This window comes from Osmia lignaria, chromosome 11 (genome assembly GCF_051020975.1).
Source record: "Osmia lignaria lignaria isolate PbOS001 chromosome 11, iyOsmLign1, whole genome shotgun sequence".
In the NCBI taxonomy this organism is placed as follows: domain Eukaryota; kingdom Metazoa; phylum Arthropoda; class Insecta; order Hymenoptera; family Megachilidae; genus Osmia; species Osmia lignaria.
Genome location: NC_135042.1, coordinates 9,364,789 through 9,386,215, shown reverse-complemented (window position 1 = coordinate 9,386,215; position 21,427 = coordinate 9,364,789). Strand labels below are relative to the sequence as shown.

Here is a 21,427-nt window from a genome sequence, read left to right as displayed (position 1 = left end):
TTCGCCATGGAGCCACGGTTTTTGTTTATAAACTTGCTGGATGATCGTTATCGACATTGAAAATTCTTTAGTTTCGTTAAACCTCCATTGCATGGTATTTCTTTTTCTTCATTTAAAAAAGAAAACTCCAATGGATATTAAATGTTAAAAATATCCCGACGGTATTTCTTCGTTGAATTCGCCATAAGGATTTTCTAGACCCTTCGTTTTTCACTGTACTTCTCGAGAAGCGAACCCCCGCGAAAGGGATGAGATTTTTATTTCTAGACGCGGTTTCGTGGATCGATCGTTAAACGTGGGAAACCCGAAAACCATCGTCGACGCTTTCGGAAACGGCCCGTCAATTTGGAGCGAGGGGCAAGTTGCTCGCTTGAAACACCGCCAATGCGAGATGCTTTTACTGGCGATCGAACCGCTTGAAATCTGATAGCAGCACCCACCACCAACTTTCTTCTTCCCTTCGAGATACCATTTCGTTGGAAATTGTTTCACCGGTAAAATGTTTTCTTCCGTCGGTACGACGGAATTCCTCCCCCTCGAATTTCGGTCAATTCCGCCCCCGTCGACTGTAGATTATCTCCGATCCTATTTAAACTCTGTCTATTTTAACAAAATTCTAAGACACGTGTAATTAATAAAATTTGATTATTGTTCTCAGGTATCCAAATCGAACACACACGACGTGACCCTGGTCGACGTGTCGAGGAAGCTGACGGGGAAGTACAAGTGCGAAGTGTCAGCCGGAAGTCCCTCCTACCATACTATGATCGAGAGAGCCAATATGGAGGTGGTAGGTAAGTGGAATTTGACCCGGAGGAATGAATAAGTACCTAGGAATTAACGAATCCCTTGATAAATTTTAAAATCAACCCTTCAACACCGCAGCCTGAGTCAATCGTGACTCAAACTTACAGAAAGTCTACTAAAATATTAACTTAAAATTAAATATATAATTTTTCATTTACCAGTGTAAAATTTAGAAAAATGAATATAATATGAAATGGGAAATTGAATTAAAATTGGGGCTCTCTCCATGGTCCGCCGTCCGTGAGTTAACCGAACTAATGCTAACGAGAAGAAATCAGAATAGAAATTATAATTTAATCCCAATCTAATATTCAAGCAAAGACAAAGGTTTTCACTGAAACAATTCGTACAGGTGTCTCAACGGCAGCAACCCCTGTCAACCCCTCGTCTCGACTGGCTTTCAGCCAACGGTCGAGCCGGTAGTCGCGTGCGCTAAACGACATAATTATTATGTTTTAGACGCCCCGAGAACGGACCCGACGATCGGCATCGAGAAGGATCGCATAGCAGTAGGTGAGATGCTTCGAGCTAACTGTACAACCGGCAAGTCCAGACCCGCCTCCGACATTACGTGGAAGCTGAACGGGGATCTCGTAAGTATATCGGTAGCTAGCCTCTCTCGCCTTGGCCGCCCACCGTTTCACGAGTACGTCCTCGACCCGTAGCTACGTGACCTTACTGGATGATTAAACTTTCCACCAACCACTTCGTCTCGTTTCTACCTCCTTGCCTACCCTCTCGCAACGTTCTGTTACATTTACGTTTCAATTCATCCCTCGTTCACCCTCGCCGCGTAGTTTTGCGCTCTTCCAGAAGATTGAGTATTTATCGATGGGAAGGTTGCTCCGGAAAGATTATTTGTAAAAGGGCTCGGGAAGATTGTTAAGCCGTTACTAGATACTTGTGGAAACCTCCAGGTGTAAACAGCGCATCGGGAAGTAGAGTTTCGTATCAAGTAGAGCGTGAGTAAAAAGGTTCAAGGAATGGAATTCTATCCGACGATTTTTTAATCAGTTACAACCGCGTTTCATTCGATTCGAGAAGAGTAGCCATTGCTTCTCGTCGGCGATCCGCAATAATAACGCCGCACGATTATTTCGAGTGAATTATTAATATTGCCAGGCAATGGCGTGACCAGAGGTGGATAGGAGCGACGAGGCGCGCACATATCCAGCCCCATTGTGACGGATTAATTAATTAGAGCAATTTGATGTTCCGCTTATAATTCGTAATTAATTTGCCCACGCGAACGAGTTATTCCAGCGTGTAAACACGAGAAAACGTTCGCGATTCGGTGGTTCGTTCGACGAACGGCAATCGAATCGTCTCGATCGTGAATAAAAATCACTTTGATTTTTTATCGAGTTCGATCGGCAACCGACTCGCGACGGAGGAGAAGTTTCTTCGCAGCGGAGAGGAGAAAATTTCGGAGGAAGGCGTCGAGAGATGCTCCGAATTTCTCGGTAAATCCTCGATTCTGCTGCTACGCTTGGCAAATCTTGCGCCAGAGAAATCTGATGTTAAGAAGGGTTCGATGAAATATGCCTCGTCCCATTTCTTCCACGGATTTCGAAAAGCTCGAAGAAGAAGGAGAAATGGAATTCCGAGTAGCTGGAAAACTCGGCTTGCTAGGGTTGCATATTTAATTTTCAAAAAATTATTCAACGCTCTACAACGCTGAGAATGCAAAATTACTTTCACGTCTGTGATAAAAATGATATCAAAGAGAGTAATCGGTTCGAAGAGTCAAACGCGAAAGACACACACTGGCGACAAGATAATAAATGAAAGGACCAGCGACAGACTAATGAATGTCGTTTCTCCTGTTACACCTCTTATATACCCCTAGAATCAGCTCGTTTCGGACTTTAATAGGCATCGTTTGTCCCGGCAACAAATACCCGAAACAAATCTTGAGGAACGCTGCCAGAGAAAGTCTAAATCGAATGGAATTTGATAGCTCAGATCCAATTTGGTAGAAATATCGCCTGGACAAAGCGAAGTGGGATAAAACTAGCTGACCGTGGAAGCACTTTGATCGAATGAGACTTATTTGCTAAAAGAACTCCGCTGTATATCTTCTCCCTTAAAGAAAAGAATCGACCATTTGGTCTTCCATAGAAAATTTCAAATCCTAAGCAGCTTCGATAGAAAAATGTTTACACAAATGTTTCTGTTTCTGTCGCGACACGTTGAAACGAACCGTTAACACGAAAAATGGGGGTAAAAATGGTTGGATATTGAATGAAAACGATAAACGTTCCTTCGATCGTGGCAGTTTTCGTCGATCGAAAACACATAACTCACCCCCCTCCGGTGATCGTAACCGGTTAAACGCGTCGGGTCGCGGCGACGCAACGATTTAACGGAATAATTTGGTTGATTTAACAAATACCGCGGGATAACGATTTATTTGCATACGAGGCACAGTGACGCCTCTCGCCCCGCCGGTTCGTCCTCGTCCACTTGCCGATTGGCCGGATATGTATCTCGATGGATCCCGATAAATTTAATTCCAGCCGCCGCATCGTGTACACGAAAGCTCGCCTCGCGTTGCCGTTGAAACGCGAAATGACCGGGTAGTTATAGTGGCGGCTGCTGATTGAAAAACAAAACCGAGTGAAACGCCGATGGTAGAGAACATCGAAAAATAAGATACACTGGTTGGTACGTTCTACAACTATCGATGGGAAATGAAAAGGTTTCCCGACAAAAAATCTGTACCTTTCAATCAACTGAAATTTAAGATGATCAGAATTGAAACTAAACGAGTCTCATCGATCAATGAAATAATTAATTGTTAATAGATTAAATGTAATTAAATAGTTAATAGATTAATTTAATTGTTATATTATGTGCTCGGACCTATGCTAAACAACAGGCACATTATCCAAGTAGTAAAGTAGACCCAAGTGTGGTCTGACAATCGAACAGTAGATAGATCATGACAGTAGTATAGGACTGCGTATGGTCTGGCATGACCAGTCAGTAGTATAAGATCATAAATGCTCAGACACTAGTAAGCAGTAGAATGGCACTACAGAAAGGCATTCAGTGGAATGGTATTGCCTGCGATCAGATAGTAGAGTAGTAGAGTGGAAAGGCAGACTGTAACCAGGCTAGTAGAATAAGTCCGTATGTGGTCAGACACGGTCAGACAGAATTTATCCAACGTTACCTATATCCCTACTCTGAATGCTATGTCCCTACAATAGAATGGTATTGCCTGTAATCAGGCAGTAGAGTAGTAGAGCGGAAAGTAAGACTGCAACCAGGCTAGTAGAATAAGTCCGCGTATGGTCAGACACAATCAGACAGTATTAACGCTGGCTATATTCCTGCTCTGTCGATTTGAATCTCTACATTTTTTATCAGTCTATTTCACATTGCTCAGCCTTTTCCACCGGATATTCGTCATCCTTTCTGCTGTCATCAAAGGACAGTTTGATTCATAATTCAATGAATGTATCCGCTTTGTTCGATGTCCTATCTCGCGAATGTAACGCGATATTCGATCTCCGAGCACGTCGATAACTCCAGCAGCCGCCGGCCGGAGAGATTTATTTGACGAAATAATTTTGCCGGCCTCGACAGCCGGGAAATAAATTCGGCCGCTTTATGGGATCGGATCGGTTATAATTAACGCCGCCCAACGACGAGAGCCGAAAGCGGCGGCGATTTAGTTTCTCGATCAACGGAATGGAACGGCGCGGTCTCGTCTCGAGCGTAACTGAAAATTCGCCGCTGCAGGCTGGGATAACAATGACCCTGCTGGGAAAGTACAACGAACCCCGATAATTTCGCCCAGCCATTTTCGACCCCCCAACGTTACCCTGACACGCGTCACCCTCTCCGCGACCACTAATCTGCCTATAGTCGACAACTTTCCGTAAGTGCACTTGCTTTCGGGTCATCGCGAAAAATGCCGAAGTTCGATGCCCTCCCTCTTTGTTCCTTCGAAATTTAATTACGCGAGTTTCATCTCCAATTGAAAAATTGCATCTCCATATTTATTGTTATATAATTTTCAAGTTACTTTGAAAATTTTTTCGTAGAATCCCGAAGGAATATGAAATTTGAAATATTGAAAGAGCAAAATGCTAAAACTGCCAGAAGTAGGTGGAATCTGTTCTACCATCGAACTTGGCTCAACAAAATTTATTCCAGCATCCAAACGACGTTAATGCGGTTTTAAATCTTCTCGGAGGAAGGCGGCGCGGGTAGATAGCTGAAAGAATATCGAAAAGTTATCGAAAGCGCGTCAGCTCGAATGGAAGGATGACGAGCGGAAACCGAAATGGAGCGAACGACGAAACTTCCCATCTTCGAGGATCAAGATGGAGGATCGTTCGTTGAGAAAATGCAGACTTATCAACCGGTGGTTAGATTCTCGTGCCGTTGCAGCCTGTCTCTGCCTTAGAAAATCGTTTTCATCGATTGCTTCCTCTTTTCCTCTTCATATCGCACACAGATACTTGTGCGCGCTCGTATCTGTGTACGACATTACAAAAAATAAAAACGCGGCCATGCGTTTGCGTCCATGAATACCGGCGATATTGGAACTTAAAAGCTTTCGCGAGCTGTGAAACCGGTGTCGAATGAAACTTAATTGCGTCCTTTTAACACAATGCTATTGCATTTCGGGAGAATGAGATTTCACCATCACCGGTCGATCTTAAAATCGTAATTACGGGATGGAGAAAAAAAAATGTTCAATTCAGCCTCGCAGCGACAGCCGTCACCTTCCGTTTCCGCGGAAAGCACGCGACCTAGATTTTATCCAGAAGACTCGCAGCTGGAATTTCGTATGAAGCGGTACGTTACGCGCCGACACCGGAAGATAAACGACGGCGACAGGAATTTTGAGAAAACGGTAAAACTTGCAGAATTTACAGCGACGCGACGTTCCAGCAGGACGCAAAACGCTCATAAACCCTACGATGTGACAAACGCGTTCGCTCTATTTTTTTTCCCTCCCCTTTTCTACTTTGTTCGGTGAAAATTTTCGAGCAACGTTGCTCGATAAATCCGGAACGATCCGCCATCGAACGGTGGCTGATGGAAGTTCGACGCCGGGATATCGGGTTAATTATGTTTGACCGTGGAAATTAATGAGCAGTGTCATAATCGCAATATCTCCTAGAGATTACGCTTGATCACGATCCATTTTCTCGCGATTACTACACCTTTAGAGTTTCACCCTCGAAGGCTCGCTTGATTGTTATTGCTCGCTTTCAGAGAAAAGTGATCGAATTTAATCAAAGATAACAAACTCCTCGAAGATATGCAGAACGAAAAATTTACTTTATTTTAGAAATGTTCCTTGATCCTTTTAAGGAAAGATCTTTAGAGTTGCCAGCTGTTGGAAGCTCGAATAATAATTGATTTCTAGGTAAACTTGAAACTTGTATATCAAGATCTATAGGTCCAAGAAACTCGGTTATTCACATTTGAGAAGCTCAAATTCGATGTGCATCCTTAGTAATCAACGAAACATCTTGCCATTTCCACTAACTCAAAGAATCTTCTAACCTTCGAAGCATTAAACTCCGAAATCTTGTTGAAGCTCCGTCTTACAAAGAGTATGCAGGAGGAATCGATACACAATGGCACATAGATAGCCAAGTATGTAATACTGTATAATGCGAGTTAGTTAACATATAAATTTATGCTGTTGCATATAAATTCCTTTAAAATGTCACGTTTCCTTTTGACAAAATTCTGATTAAAATACATTTTAAAATATTATCCCCAAGCTTTTAAGATTCAAATTTCGATATTCTCTTGCAAGTAAATTAAATATCATCGTAAATCCGCTGAGGAGTGCTCGAAGCAGCGTTAAGACCTGAAATCCCTCGCTATCTCGATCCATCAAACCTGCTATCAGCATCGCTCATTCGATCTAAATAAAAATCGGTAACCAAACACGGTTCGGCGTCGCTTTTCATCGTTTTCAGGTAACGCGGTTCGCGTGTTTTTCACGCCGCGGCATCGATAACGCGTCGTCAACACGGGGATCACACGGTAACAAATCCTCGTCGCTGGGAGCGCGAACGCGTGAGAAACGCGAAGCGGAACAAGGAGCAAGCTTTATGCATTATGTTTTATGAACATTGTACGCGCCTAGTCCCAACGTCATTGCAAGTCCGTCGACTTAATGCATAGCCTCGTTTGTTCCCCGAAGTAATAACGTCGAGCGACTCTTATACCTCGGCTAGCATTCCTCTTTGCTCCTCTCTGTCTGTCTTTCTTTTCCTCTTGACTGGAACGCGAGAAGAACAAGGCCCCGTGGCCCTCGTTCATTTGCTTTAAGAGCTACGAAACTGAGTAATATCCTTAAGGCGAGCCTGCACAACAACTTTGTAATCTGTGGGCTAAGTTAAAGGCAAAAGTTGCCGCGGCAGTCAGCGAAGATAACGATAATGAACATCCTTCTCCCTGTTTCTTCAGAGCTTCTCGAATCGATTAAGTTGAACACTTTGGGATGTCTTTTATTTCAACCAACCGCCGTATAACTTGAATTTCGAGGGTAACGAATAAGTTTGACCGAGCGCGAAATCCGTGTTACATTTTCAACAAGAAACGATTCCGGGATAAACGCGGTGAAATAATTCATAAACGTTCCGTCGACGTGCGCGTGTAACATCGCTTTTCGGAATTAATCTGTTTCATTTTCTACCTGCTAAATATTTATTTGACGCGCACGCCTGTTTTCTTGCATTGTTAACGCGCGAGTATTCTCACCGCACCCGGCGAAAGTAATTTGTAATTAGATGTCCGGCGAGAGTTGATGGGTGAAAAGAATGAAAACAAAAAGAGAACTGGACGTGTCTCGGTGAAAAATGCACCTCTCTCGCGAGCAGACGTTCCTCGTTCAAACGTTTCGTTATTTCAATTCGCTTTCTAATGAAAATCTCGACGCATCTGTTCGCAGATCGAGGACAACATGATATACAGTACCAGATTCTTCGCGATTCCTCAGGACGACGATTCACGAGTCTCCAAGTCGACCATAGATTTCAAGGTAACGAACGACATGTTCAGAAACGGCCGATTACATCTACGTTGCACCGCCTCGATCGCGGACGTCTACCGGAAGTCGGCTGACATAGAGATCAGCGAGGACGCGCCTCGTATCGCCTCCATCACCGGCGAATCACCGCCTCGAGGACACCGTGAGTAAATCATATTTATATTAAAAAGTAATTTACGAATCATTAACCAACGATTTCCAATAATGATTTCGTACCAATTATCCAACCGCTCGCGCGTCCATCAGAAAATTCGTGTTTGCATCGTTGAAAGATAATTCCCCAAATACAGTGATATTGGCATCGTTAATGAAATATGGTGGGTAATTATAACCGTAGCACGGAATAATCGCGTTGTTTAATGAGTAACCGATAATACACGATTCTTCCCGATAATTCGTTGTTAACGAATGAACGTTGTTCACAGACAAACAAGTGTTCAACTGAAATCGATGTATTAAACAATTGGTATTGATCCGACTTCGATTATAGAAGAAAGGGAATCGCAATTATATTTCTGACGAAACGAAGCATTCTTTTAGGCGAAAGAAAGGACATCGGGTATTTAATCATTATCACAGACGGTATAAAGCTGGGCGATTTATGAACGCGAGAAATAACGAAGCTGGGGAAGTCTCGTTTAGCCAAGCTGCAAACTGATACATAGCTTGTTTGCAGCTTGTTACGAAAGATTGCAGCAACAGCAGCTAGTTTATTAAATGATGTAATAAAGAAGTTGCGAGGTCCAAGAATTTCTTACGTTTTCTTACGTAAATCCGACGTACCACTTTAATCGCGCGATCTCTCAGTCATATTTAATGAAAAATGAAGTTTTCTTTATCAAGGAAATTAAATTACTCACCCCTTTATAGAACGCTTAATTAATACGTACACCTATTAACGTCCATTAAGGAATGTTAAAATATTTCACTGAAACTAACAATAAGTAAACTTCGCTGAAAGTGTAAGAAATGTTAAGAAAAATATAAAATATTTTTCCATTGCACGTCCACGATCAAAGTAGAAGAAATAAAAATGTGAACGCAAAGATGCGTCAGTCTGACGATTAATCAGAGGAAAATGCACCCGGGGGGGATGCGTTTCGATCGAGGCAGTGTCATCCAGCCGGCATAACGTGCGACCCCGTCGAACGGGAAGAATAATAGCATCAGGAAACGGTATCCTCCGACGAAACGTAATAAGGCTAACGGCAACAATAACATTTACGAGGCTGGAGGCGCGCAGATGTATCGGGTCCACGCGTGATCTTTCATGTGAATCACGCCGTTGGTGACATTTATGTGGCCCTAGCAGCCGTATCAGCGACCAGCCAAGAAGGGGACAACCGATTGTTCCAGCTGAAAAGGCAAAGCCGTTACCCTGTCACCGGAAATGGGATCCCTGACCGAGCGGTTGCTCTCGCGATCTCGCGACACTTTGTTCCCCTGTTACCGTACACTGATGCGATTCTATCTCTCGTTCTCACCGTTCCATCCCTTGTTTTCTTCTATTGAAACAACCTTCTACTTGTGCTTTCAATGTATACAAATGTATATATCTACAGCCTGTCAAGGATGTATTGTTTTCTGCTTCAATAGCGTTCTTCTTCGAATTCGAAGCTGATCGTTAAGGATTCCGACGAAGAGTTACGAGAGAAAAGACTTTAAGATCTATTTTAAAATAAGAAACCTAATTACAGGTATCTTCATTTGATAGATAAGACACGGGAGGAATTTTACAGCTATCAGTTAACGATGACAATTTTACGGCGTTTCATCGTGCAGGATCGCGTCAGAGAGACGGTTCGTTCGTTCTTTTTTTTCGAGTCCGATATCGGCGGGTGGATTAAAATTGAAAAAAGGATTCTGCGGTCCAGCGGCTGGCCTGGCGACCACGCTGATCGAGGTCGAACGGGAAAAAGGTAGAGAAAAAGCGCGAAAATGCAGGGCTTCATCGAGCTAGACCGAGCAGCGGTGACTCGATAAAATTTCGTATATAAAATGAGCCTGCACTGTGCGAGCTACATCCTCCTATCGACTGCATAATTGCACTCGCGTTTCGGTGCATTTTTATACCTGTGCGTACACGGTGTTTCGACAGGATCGAAGAATAATTTTTAAATTCGAAACAAGAAAAAATGTATACCATTTAATTTCCCGAAACACCGTCAGTCTGATCGTTTCTTCAAATTTCCACGAAGGGAAGGAAATTTAAATCGATCCAAGGATTAAATGTCCCGGAAGCTTGACAGAGGATCCATTCGCGGCCGAAAACTTGGAACGTTTTAAAATACAAACAGGGGACGAAGTTAAGGGAGAAATGTATGCGCATGTAGAAACGACGAGGATCGTATTCCAGGACCTACTCGACAGGGTGCTCGAGGGTGCTCGCACCCTAATCGGAAATGGATTCCTCGCGTGTACATATTCCCCGGCAAGACATTCCTCGCGAAATAGAATCCTCACAAAAGGAGGAGCTTTTTCCAGGAGGATCGAGGGACTTTGGTCCATGGATTCCAGGACTTTCAGACACCTCAATTCCACTTCGAACGATTTCCACGTCTGTCGATCACTCGTGCTAAATAATGTATCTGCGCTTTGCATCTGATATTACGATTTTATGAAGAACATGATACCACGCTTAGAACTTTGATAGCAATAATTCACCCTGCAATACCGTGATAATCAGCCGCTGATAGACGTGTTCAGCCTCGTCAACCCTTTCGCGTCTCAAAGACACATCGATCACCAAAATCCTCCGCTAATCAGCCTGATTCTTGCTCCGCGCCCGATGAACCAATTTGATAGCTCAATCCACGAGATGCTGGAAAGCAGGCTCGTCGTCGACGAGGGTCGAACGATGCAGCGAGGGTGGTTCGTTTACGAGCACGCTGACTCATCCCCTAAAAGGTTGCGAAGGTTCCTCGTGATCACGGCTGATTTACGCGCAGCTATTCGCAATTGCAAGCAAGATTTGATGGCCGATCCGGACCCTTAAAACGGTGAATGGTGGACAGTCGATCGTCGATGTCTTTATTCCGCAATAAAAGAAGCGTAAACGGAGCGTTAACGGAGCGTTCCGCCTCGAGTACACTTAGGTTTGCGTGCTTGCGTTGTGGAGCGGAAATTGAGGCTCCGTTTTTATGGTGTCATAGAAAGTGCGTCTTATTAAATTAATCTAAGATACGGCTAATCCGTCAGGCGTTGATTTGCAACGAAGAATCGAGCTGAAATGTGCATTTCGAGGCATTTCGCGAAAGTCGAGGATCAGAAAGACACTCGAACGAATTAATTAGAGCCTGAAAAGCACTCTGGAAATTTCTTTGCAGGCTGAATCACGAGCAGCTCCACGTGTGGACGAAACAGAGCAATAGGATCGAGGGTTGTTTCGAGGGAGGCAAAAGAATACAGGGCGCATCGCGCAGTACCATTAGTAAATTACTTTCCCCGCGGAGAGACTGATCCTTTTGCGGCACGGATCTCTTTGCCCTTAAGCTCGAAACTCTGACTACCTAAAACGATACACTCTTGACTCCAGCGAATATCGCCGTCAATGATATATTCAAAGACGCTATGAAATTTCAAAAAGAACTCGCCTCGACACTGTTACAGACTTGCAACACCCTGTAGATGGAAAACGTGAAACGATTCTTCATCATGAAAGGTTCCGTTCGACCAAGACGGGCGCCCACATGTTCCCGCTGTCAGAATCACATCCGATGTACGTGATTAATATATCTTGCTACGGATCGACAATTCGATAGCTCTGTTCGAGATAACAGAGGCAACGTTCACGTCCGACTGCTAATGGAGAAATCTATAAAATCGAAGACGAACGCGTTCCCTTCTTTCATCCGTACCGATTGTGACAATTCATCGGACGCTTCGAGTTTGCTTATCAATCACAGCGACGTTGAAATCCTACAAGCATAACGATTCGCCAGTTCGATCCTGTTAGAACAATAGAACAACCGAAATGAAAGACTAATCTTCCCTTTTACTTTGACCATCCCCGAGGACATCGATCGCGCGTAATCCACGAACGGATTAAAAAATCAAAGCCCGCTCGAACCGTTTCGATCCGACCCAAATAAACGATACTCCCGTGGCGAAGCATTTTTTATTACCGCGTACTTTTCCGAGATACAGTGACGAGAATAAATTTCCATATTTGCATTTCCTTTAACCCGCCAAGGTATCTTCCTTTTACGTTCTTGTTCTTAAAAATCCTTCACCCTCCCGCCGCGGGGTGGCTCGTAATTCCAGCTGGAAAGAAAAACAGTCTCGCCGGACGTAGCTTGCGTTACCGAGTTACTAATCGAAGCAGATAGTTCCTCTACTTTCTTCTTTCTTTTTATATCTCTTCTCCATTTCCTTCATACCCCTCCTTCTCTGTACGCTTTTATTTCCATCGCTCTATCCCGGTCTCCTCTTCGTGCTCTCCATCCCTCCCTCTTTCACGACTTCCAAGAGCGCAGCCAGCACTCTCGTTGCTCCTTACTATTCCGGGATACCCTCGAAAGTGCAGCTGAGAACTCGCCTCGCATTGATAATGCCCCGGCTATATTCCGCCGATGGGCGAGCTACCGGTGAGATGCTCGAGGGAGAATTTCACCGGATAGACGACGAGACCCCGGGAAAAGAAGCGTTCGAGTGCATCCTCTCTTGCACGCCGACGGATAGATAGAAAGAGAGAAACACCTGCTTCGTAACCGAAGAAACGAGCCTGGCATCCGTGTAACGGAGATGAATATTAACCGAGCTCCGCCACCAACAACGTTCGCCTTTGACTTACTCGACCCGTTTCGCTTACCGCGCCAGATCTCTCTGATTTTGTCGATTTTTTCCGCGTGTCTTCTGCTTACGAATCGCGGTTATTACCACTTTACCCGGGATACTTTAAAAACGGTCAACATTCTGCTAAGATACTCGATATTTCCCTCGAGCTCGTCTGGCCGATTTCCGGTATCGAACAGTAGCAGCCTGCAGACTCGATCCGCGTGCAATCAGCGCGAGACAATAGGCGTTTCACAGCGTCGCAAGGAAACAGAGAACACCGCGTCACGTCTAGACTACCGTTTCACCACGATCGATCCGCTTCGATTTTGCGGTTACGCGCGATTCTCGTAATCACAGGACCGCCACGATTCGACCTGTCTTATTCTAATATCGATTCAGGTGCAAATTCACGACGACCCAATTCCGACGGCAGGACAACAGGGCTCGATTCGCTTTGACCGTTACGCGTCGCGGAGCCGAAATAATCCCCGACTAGCCGGTGTACCAGGCGCGAAACCCTATCTCCTCGAACGTTTTTGATGAAGTTGAACGGTCGGATGGGCGGCGCGCGGTCAGATCTGGCCCGGTTGTCAATCAAAACGAAACAATTTCGGCTACGTAGTAAATTGACCGAGCCAGCCGGTTTGATTGCGCGACGCCAGATGGGTTACCAGAGATATAGAAATGAATTTTGAAAACGACGCCCACCCGCGCCAACCACCGACTCGTTGGATCGCTCCGAAGTCGGATTGAATTTCAATGGGACCATTCGGGCGTACCTGACCCCGATTTTTCCCCATTGTTTCTCGGCGAAATAGAAGTCGATCAAACGCAGAAGAAACGTAGAATTTAATATTTCTAAAAGTTCCCCTGCAGTTTCGCGTTTCGTTCGTTCGTCAGATTCTAACGAATATTTTTTAATACTTCATTCTTTCTTTCCGTTTCTCCGATACTATTTATTGTCTATCGCGAAATTGGTATTCGAAATTTGTAAAAAGTTGTCCGAGGAAAAAACAAAATCACCTTTGATTCCCATCCATGACGAAGCAATCGCGAGCCGAGAGTAATACAGACGTTTTCGAAAAGCTTGTTTCGCATGGAAAAAGCAATTACAACCGGTCATAGCTATCGAAATTGTTATGAAGAGAGAAGGTAGAATGCAGGTTGGAAGGATGGGAATCGTTGATGGACACGAGTCACCTGGTTGTCCCTGTGTACCGAATCCCTGTCACGTTTTACCCCGTTTCAGCCGGTTTTCGAGCCACTGGCTACAATCACCGGAAGCCGGTGTGTCCTGTGGCGCGATTCGAACGACGCGATTCATCGAGCACCCTGTTATACAAGGTATCATGTAACTGATGATGCAAGAGAAAACCCCGTGCCGATGCCGAGTGAAAAAGAATCATTCGAAAATATGAAATAGCTAACATTTTTTGACCGAAATATAAAAATGCCTGCGCTATTAATCCATGGCTCGAATGCGTTTCAATCACGAAACACCCTATATAATTCGTTGTATCCTCGGACGAATACGTTTTGACAAGCTGGAGAGGCTCTCGTCGTTCCTGCTCTTCGTTTTTATCGAGAGAGAACGTGCCGGGACAGTTTCGAACGTCGAAAGCCCGCGTTTCCTGGCCAACAAATAATTGGCCGACCGCCAAACTACACGTTATTTTGATTTGACGTGCAGGGCTGAGCCACGGGCTAGCTGCGACCCATTGTTACTAGCGCGTAATTCGTGAGCTAACGCGTCGAGCACGCTGACAGGCGTACGCGAAAACGCGCCCGCGTAAATGATATATTCTCGTCGACCCGGTCGAATCGGTTTCGCGAAATTTCGAATTTAGCGACAGCAAGTTGCGTGTAAAAATTTATTTTACAATTCATCAAAGAAGAAGAGAAGTGGATATTCTCGAGATGCTCGCGAATCCTCTTCCGTCTTCGCGGAAAAATTCTTCCCCGAGACCTGTTATCGCGTTCGAAGATCAGACCGATTTCGCCCAAAGTCGTAATCCGCGAATCGTAAGAAAAATCGCGTTTCGCGAACGTCGAATCAGTTCGTTGAGCTTTCTTTCCCTCGACAGGGACTCGTTCGATTGTAAAATACGGTTAAATCGAATCTAAAGGACTTGCCGAGCGAGTATCTGTCAAGACACATTTCCCTTGGAAAATAACTCCGTCATCGTCGAAGAGATTTTTCTCGGGGATTGACTAACAATTTGTCTTTCCTTGCTCCGATTTCATGGCTGTTGAGCTGTTACCCGAACATCCGTGCAAGTTTTCACGTTTCAACCAAGACAATCCAAGAAAAGTTTTATATTTCACCGAGTAACATGCCGGATCGTTAAAGAACCTTCTTTTTATTTCATCCGCCGATGGTCTTTCTTCTTTTCGCTTCATTTGGAAATGTTTCAACATGTTGGTAAAACGTTACGTGCGAAGAATTCCAGGCTGATTAAATTAAACGGCCGCAAACGAACGTGCATGAAAAACGAAACAGGATATTAAGAAGCGCGGACCGTTTGGGAGAGGTCGGAACGTTAATCCCGAAAATTAGAATAATCCAATCCGGGTTATTACGGGAACGATTCGAGAAAATAGAAGGGTGGTCGTTAAGTTCCCGCCGCCCCTAGTGGACCTTAAAATTAACCGGCATTTTTAAATAGCCCCCACCCCTTCCTCGTAAGGTACGCTTCTTTCGCGGATATTAAAAATGAAAGAGGGAAGAACGAACCTCGACGTCTTACGTCCGGCAATTTCGCTTCAACCGGAGTGTAACTTTCAACGTTTAGCGAGCCCCTTTTTCCCTTAATCAAGTGTTCGAATGAAAAAACCTATGAATTATAGTAATAGAATAAAGAAGTTGGTAATATGCTTCAAAGTTTTTACTCGTCGCATTTCAGATTATATTAACACTTCGTCTACCGTGTTGAATTGGGTTAATTTCAAGTTCAACTAGTCGTGAGTTTGCTCCGCTTTAACGAAGATCTAGCCATTTTATGCTAAGAAAATTAATAAAACGATTATGCAGTCATTTTCCTCGAACTTCGTGCTTTAAATTAATACACTGCAAACGGTATTTTGTAATATCTTTATGCAGTCATTTTGAAATTGATAATTCCTAAGTGCTGCTTTTAATATGCGTCACGCGATGTAATCGGATATTTCGAATAATTTGCGTTACATTCGTGACGAGAAATTGTCAAAATGAAACAAATTCCAGGCGCGTCCGCGTTTCGTTGCATTAACGACGAGACGAAATGAAATTCAGAACCGGTACACTCTCGAGGGGTCCATTAACCGCGCTAAATTAATCTCCGGTCCATCCATGGCGAACGAAAACGGCTAAATTGAAGCTCGAGAACACGATGCGCGATAATATAGATTGCGACGTCGCTCGCAGACAGCTCGAACTCGCTCGGCTCCGCTTCCGGCTCGCGTAAGAAGGAAATAAAACAGGAGTCTAACGAGATTTCGCGAGGGAGCTCGTTGTTCGACGTAATAACTCGCATCGACGACACGAAGCGAAGCAGGCGAACGTCCAAGTAGCTGCCAATACGGGCTATCGGCTCGTTGAACAACTCTAAACGATTTTCTGCCGCTAAATAGAGACCCCCTTTGCCTCTTTCAATGACGATCTAACGTTTTCCTTCGTCCAGAAGATTAGAAGAACTTGTCGGAAACAACAGTGTTCTTTCTTTTCTTCAAATTGTCAACTGGACCATATTAACGCGTTGAATACAATGGTTAATATTATTTTAAATAATATTGCTATGGTACAGATAATGTAAAACAGCAAATAGAAAGTAGAAATTTGAAATTAGCGTAGTTCTAAATAAACGTCAAAACGGTCAGGCGTTGTGATCGTTGTGTACGCGACTAATTCGCAGTGTGATACTTTACTAATTAAAGAATAAATCACCCTCGTTATTAAATAATAAAAGTGAAGTATTGACTTTATCTGTTAAATCTAAAACTGAGCCTCTTAAAATTGATTTACTGCCTAGAGATTAAATAACTCTCTACGCGCAACAAAATTTCAAAATTAGCTATTCCTATTCTTAATAATTAAAGCTTCGAACAGGCGTTCAATGTATTAAATTAGAAATATAATTTGAAATCTTCTCCAAAATGCATCTATCTTCCCCGGAAAAGCAGCGCCTGGTGCAGCTTGCAGATTTAGCGCCATGGCGGTCGATAATAATTTCCCATCGACTGGTTCGCGGCGTTTTTTAATCACACAGTTCATTGAATAGATAAAAGCGATTCCACGGCAAAGCAGCGACAACGCGGAGGTTTATTAAGAGTAGAATGTTGTTGGCGCAAAAAGACCGGCTCGATCGGTCGAGAGTAACGATCTCTTTTCATTCCTTCTTACATCGCCGAAACGAAATGGTAAAAATTGTCCCTTCGGATGACACAGCTTGGAAATTCATTCTCCATGGCTTTTTTCTTACAACCCTCTTCCGGGTCTTTCGTCTACGTTATTCGTGTCGCGCGAAGGTTTATTAGTTCTGGAGGATAAAGAAGAGCGAAACGGAACGAAGTATCCGATGCTTCGTAAGCCTGGAATCGCAAGGTTTGTCCAGGTAGACGGGTCACAGTTTCCGTAATGAACGGCCGGAGAGAAAAACGAAACAGAGTAGAGATTGGCGACGATCGATATTCGATTAATTGGATTTAGCCAGCCGGTTCGACGACTTTCTTTTTGTCCATCGTACGCTGCTTCGTTCTAGTCGGCACGCTTCCATCGCGACTACCTTTCATCTTCAACGTTTCATCCTCGATTTGGTAATGTAGTTTGAACGTAGCTCGCGCACCAGGCTAGCATTGAATTTTAATCAAAATTCCTGTCCCCTGAATTTCTATGCCTCGCAGTATCGATGGATTTTTTCCATCGACGTCGAGACGCGGAAAGGCTAATAATGTACGATGTTGATTCGAAACGTGAAATTTAAGGATATGCTAAAATTTCATAGTCCATCTTTGCATCTGAACGCGCAAGACGGAAACGATTCTCGTTATACGATCAATTCGATCGGTTGCGTATAATGTCCCCATGGATGCCGTAATTTCACCGGTAATAACGTTGATAGTAATGCCCGTTTCTATGTAAACGACACTCGGTCGCTGGAATAATTATTAACAGAGACTATCGAGCATGTAGTTTAAATAGTCGATGGAGCGAATGGGTCCGCTTCGTAAATGGTTGTTCAATACGTAAACGGAAACGAGGCGATTCTATGCGATAAAAGTAGATCGAAGGCAACATTTTTCACTCGCAAATGTTAGAGAAAAAACAAATTGAACGATACTACGATTCGGTTGAGAGTAGAAAATTAAATTTGATTAATAAAAGCCTTTTTTTTTCAAATTATGACATTTAGAAAAGATATGTGCTCTGTAGAGTTAATCGAATCGCGTTGAATTTCAACATTTACCTCTCGACAAAGAAATATTAGAATCGACCACGTTTCTCGACGGAAGGTGATTCTTCGCATCCAGAGACATTATTCGACGCGGAACAGCCAGTTCTCGTCCCGGTAATTTGCTTTTTTCTACCTGGTTGGCTGGTTGCTCGGTCTCCGTTCGCGTTACTTTTCTTCTTGCTTGAAAATTTAATCGCGGAACCACGATCCCGTCGCCCCTAATGCGATTCCCTCACCCGTCTTCTTTCTTCCGCCGAACATTCGCTTCGTTGAAAGATCTACGCGAGACGAAACGCGCTTTAAAAACATTGGTTTCTTGCCAATTTTTGCCGGACAGCGGGCGTGTTTCCCTCTGTGGCCAGCAAAAGACGCAAGAAATCGCTCGATTTAATTACTCGGGTTCGAACGGAGATTTCCCACGACCTGGTAATCGATATTTCATAAAAATACGATACTTCCGAGTTTGATACAAGATTCTTTGCCTTCTTGGAGGACGAATCGATCGATCGGATAATTCTTGTTAAAGAAATACGAGACATTCGCGATGCAACGAAACCATCTTCGATACTCCTGTTCCTGTGAAACTTGAACTAACTTGACGAGCGAAGCGCCACTTAAAAATCGCGCTATTTCATCCGGCAGTAGATTAAAACAACTCCAACGATTCGTGACCGAGCGAAAAATCAGCGAAGACTCTTCAGAACGTTGAAGCAGATATTGGCCAAGCACTTTAAGCGGAAAATTCGAACGTTTTAACAAGCTCGAGTGGCTAAGACACTTTATTTCGTCCCCAATTGACCTGCAGACTCTAATTGGCTCTCTCGGGCCTCGCCAGCCAGCTATTTAACTAGAGCAACTGTTCAATTTATCGTGTTCCTGTCGCGAATGGAGAAAGAATAAAAAAATATATATATATAAAACCTTCCCTACCTACGGAAACATTGCACTCTTTGCAAATAACTTAGGATTAAGGTTTAAGAATAGCTGTTGGACGCGACAAAGTTTGCAGAAATGGCTACGAGCTCGAGCACTTGGCAACGAAATCGCGCCGGAAACGGCAACTCCCACATTTTCGCCGGAACTAACGAGCCTAGTATCCTACCCTCTTCCAGCAAGATCGCTTAATTTTTTTCATTACAATTAACTCTTAAAGTGCTAAGGGACTTATTTATGCACCGTGAACGTGTTTTTTACGAGCGTTAAACTGAACTGAAAACACACTCTAGAAATGAATATTCGAAATGTATAACGCGTATTTAAATTTCATCTCGATTAAAATATTTCAAAAGCTAAAATGAAACACATTTGACGAAAAAGTCAAGTGATTTTGTACGGATTTTTCATTCGTCAGAGATTTTAATGATATTTAGTTTGACAGAATGATTACCGAATTTTTTTTTTCCTTTCTCTTTTATCGCACGCTCTGAAAGGTTTTTCATTTTCCTATGGTATTTCTATCTGAACGAGATCCGCGCCGTCCACGCGGCATTGTTTGCCGTAAAATTTGAACGATTTTCGATGCGTGAAACTGCTCCAACGATAGGCGCGACTCGAATTTCTGATGTCTCTTTGCCGTCCGCTAACTGAATCGAAAATTCGCACACAAGCGAAAAAAAAGAAAATTAAAACTCCTACGTCCATCGTGCTTTGTGATACCAAAAATTGTATTAACAATCCTATCAAACCGAAGCAAACTTAAAACGAAAAAAAAAACAAGATTGCATTTTAATTTAACATCACAGAGATTAAAGTTCCAAGAAGTTTAAAACAATCAGATACTGGATTTCATGTGATTCTATTCGTAAAACAAATCTTATTACTACAATGCAAACTAAAATATTGATAAGCCTTGAATTTATGTTTTAAACAAATACGAGACGGAAATTCCTCATATCCTGTATGATTTCTTCGAATTGGTGTTCGATTCGACGGGTACCGAAACTCGCGAAACGTACGGATACTAAATGCCGAGACGTTTCTGACATGTTCGCCTCTGGGAAATCTAGTCTACGATCCTGTAATCCTGCCGCATCCAGAATATCGGGAATCCAACATGGCTGCTGGATTTACGACGCAGGAAAATTTCAACGTTCCCGAGTCTTCTTCAAACTTGGACTCTTGTCAAAATCCCTCAAAATTTCTCCACCTTACAGTTTCATCTTTCTATAAATTTCCAAGCACACTCTGACACGGAAATAAAAATTGTTTTTCAGCCATTTCCCTTTCTGTTCGCAGGTAGCAACAGCTCCGCAGGGCTACGCTTCACCTGGACTACCGAAACGACGATGATGTTCGCGTTAACGACAATTCTATTTCTGCTTTTCACCTCGATCACGAGCACGGCTAGGGTGAACAGATCGGGACCGATTGCCAGCAGCAGGTAGCTCGCACGCGTCCACGAGGACATCGCTGCCACCGACTAACCCGATTACATCGTCCATGTAAAACCTAGTAGTCTAGGGCTTCCAGTTATGTATGTTACTATGTATGGAGTAGATAGTCGAATAACAATGATTTTTATTCGAGTGGGCCTGTGCGAGAGACGGGAGATCGGCGAGTGCATTTGTGAAAACGTGCCGTTCCCGGTTCACATTCCGACGCGTTTATTCCCCTTTCTGTCCCATCGGAGATTCATCGAGCGAGTAAAATATCGATGGAATTCGTTTTTTTACCATCGCCTAAAGTGAACACGAACACGCGTACGTTTCGATCGGACGAAGATGCTCGTTAAGAAGGGTTGAACACGGTTAGTCAAAGATTTGAATAATAACCCGCTGAACGCAATACACAACCCCCTGCCTACGAAACGATCGTATTCGATGATTGGTTTTCATCGTTTCTTTATTCATATTTCGTTCATCTTTCGTTCGTTTAGCGACCCCGAGGTGTTCACCGAAACGTCAAAGATTAGACACATACGATATACAGGGGTAATTAATATAACTACGATACGATAACGTTAGCGCAGCGACGAGCGGCGTTCTGCTCAAATATCCGCTCCTTTTACGATGTCTAACGAGGAACGCGACACACCATAGGTACCGATTTGTAATCTGTACAAATTGTAATAAATTACCAATACGAAGTACGATTCGAAAACGAAACGTTTTTCTTTCGTCGTCACCCTCCTCCTCCTCTTTAGGTGGCAAGAAAATTAACGAAGAAACGGAGGTAGGTAAAAATAATCGGCGAATTTTAGCAAAAGAAATCCCGGAACAAAAACCATGTAACGTGCAACAAGAACGGTGTTATTGCGTTTCTCGGCTGGCCGGTTAACGATTATCGGTTTATGTAAATATCACGAGCCACGCGTGTACCCGGAAGTCAACCGATAAATATAATAAATTCTATTTAACGAGCCGATAAAGCTTTCCGCACGTTG

The 21,427-nt window shown here is 43.6% G+C and overlaps 1 protein-coding gene across 1 annotated transcript in view; it reads left to right on the top strand.

Moving 5' to 3' along the window:
- The window catches only part of LOC117604202 (uncharacterized), an 83,407-nt gene extending 62,290 nt beyond the window's left edge, over positions 1 to 21,117 (top strand). Inside the window, exons 3-6 of the mRNA XM_034324054.2 lie at positions 659 to 794; positions 1,267 to 1,400; positions 7,742 to 7,982; positions 20,281 to 21,117. Of these exons, the coding sequence (XP_034179945.2) occupies positions 659 to 794; positions 1,267 to 1,400; positions 7,742 to 7,982; positions 20,281 to 20,429 (660 nt within the window). The 3' untranslated portion in view covers positions 20,430 to 21,117. The remainder of the gene's footprint in view (positions 1 to 658; positions 795 to 1,266; positions 1,401 to 7,741; positions 7,983 to 20,280) is intronic.
- The last annotated feature ends 310 nt before the right edge of the window (positions 21,118 to 21,427 follow it).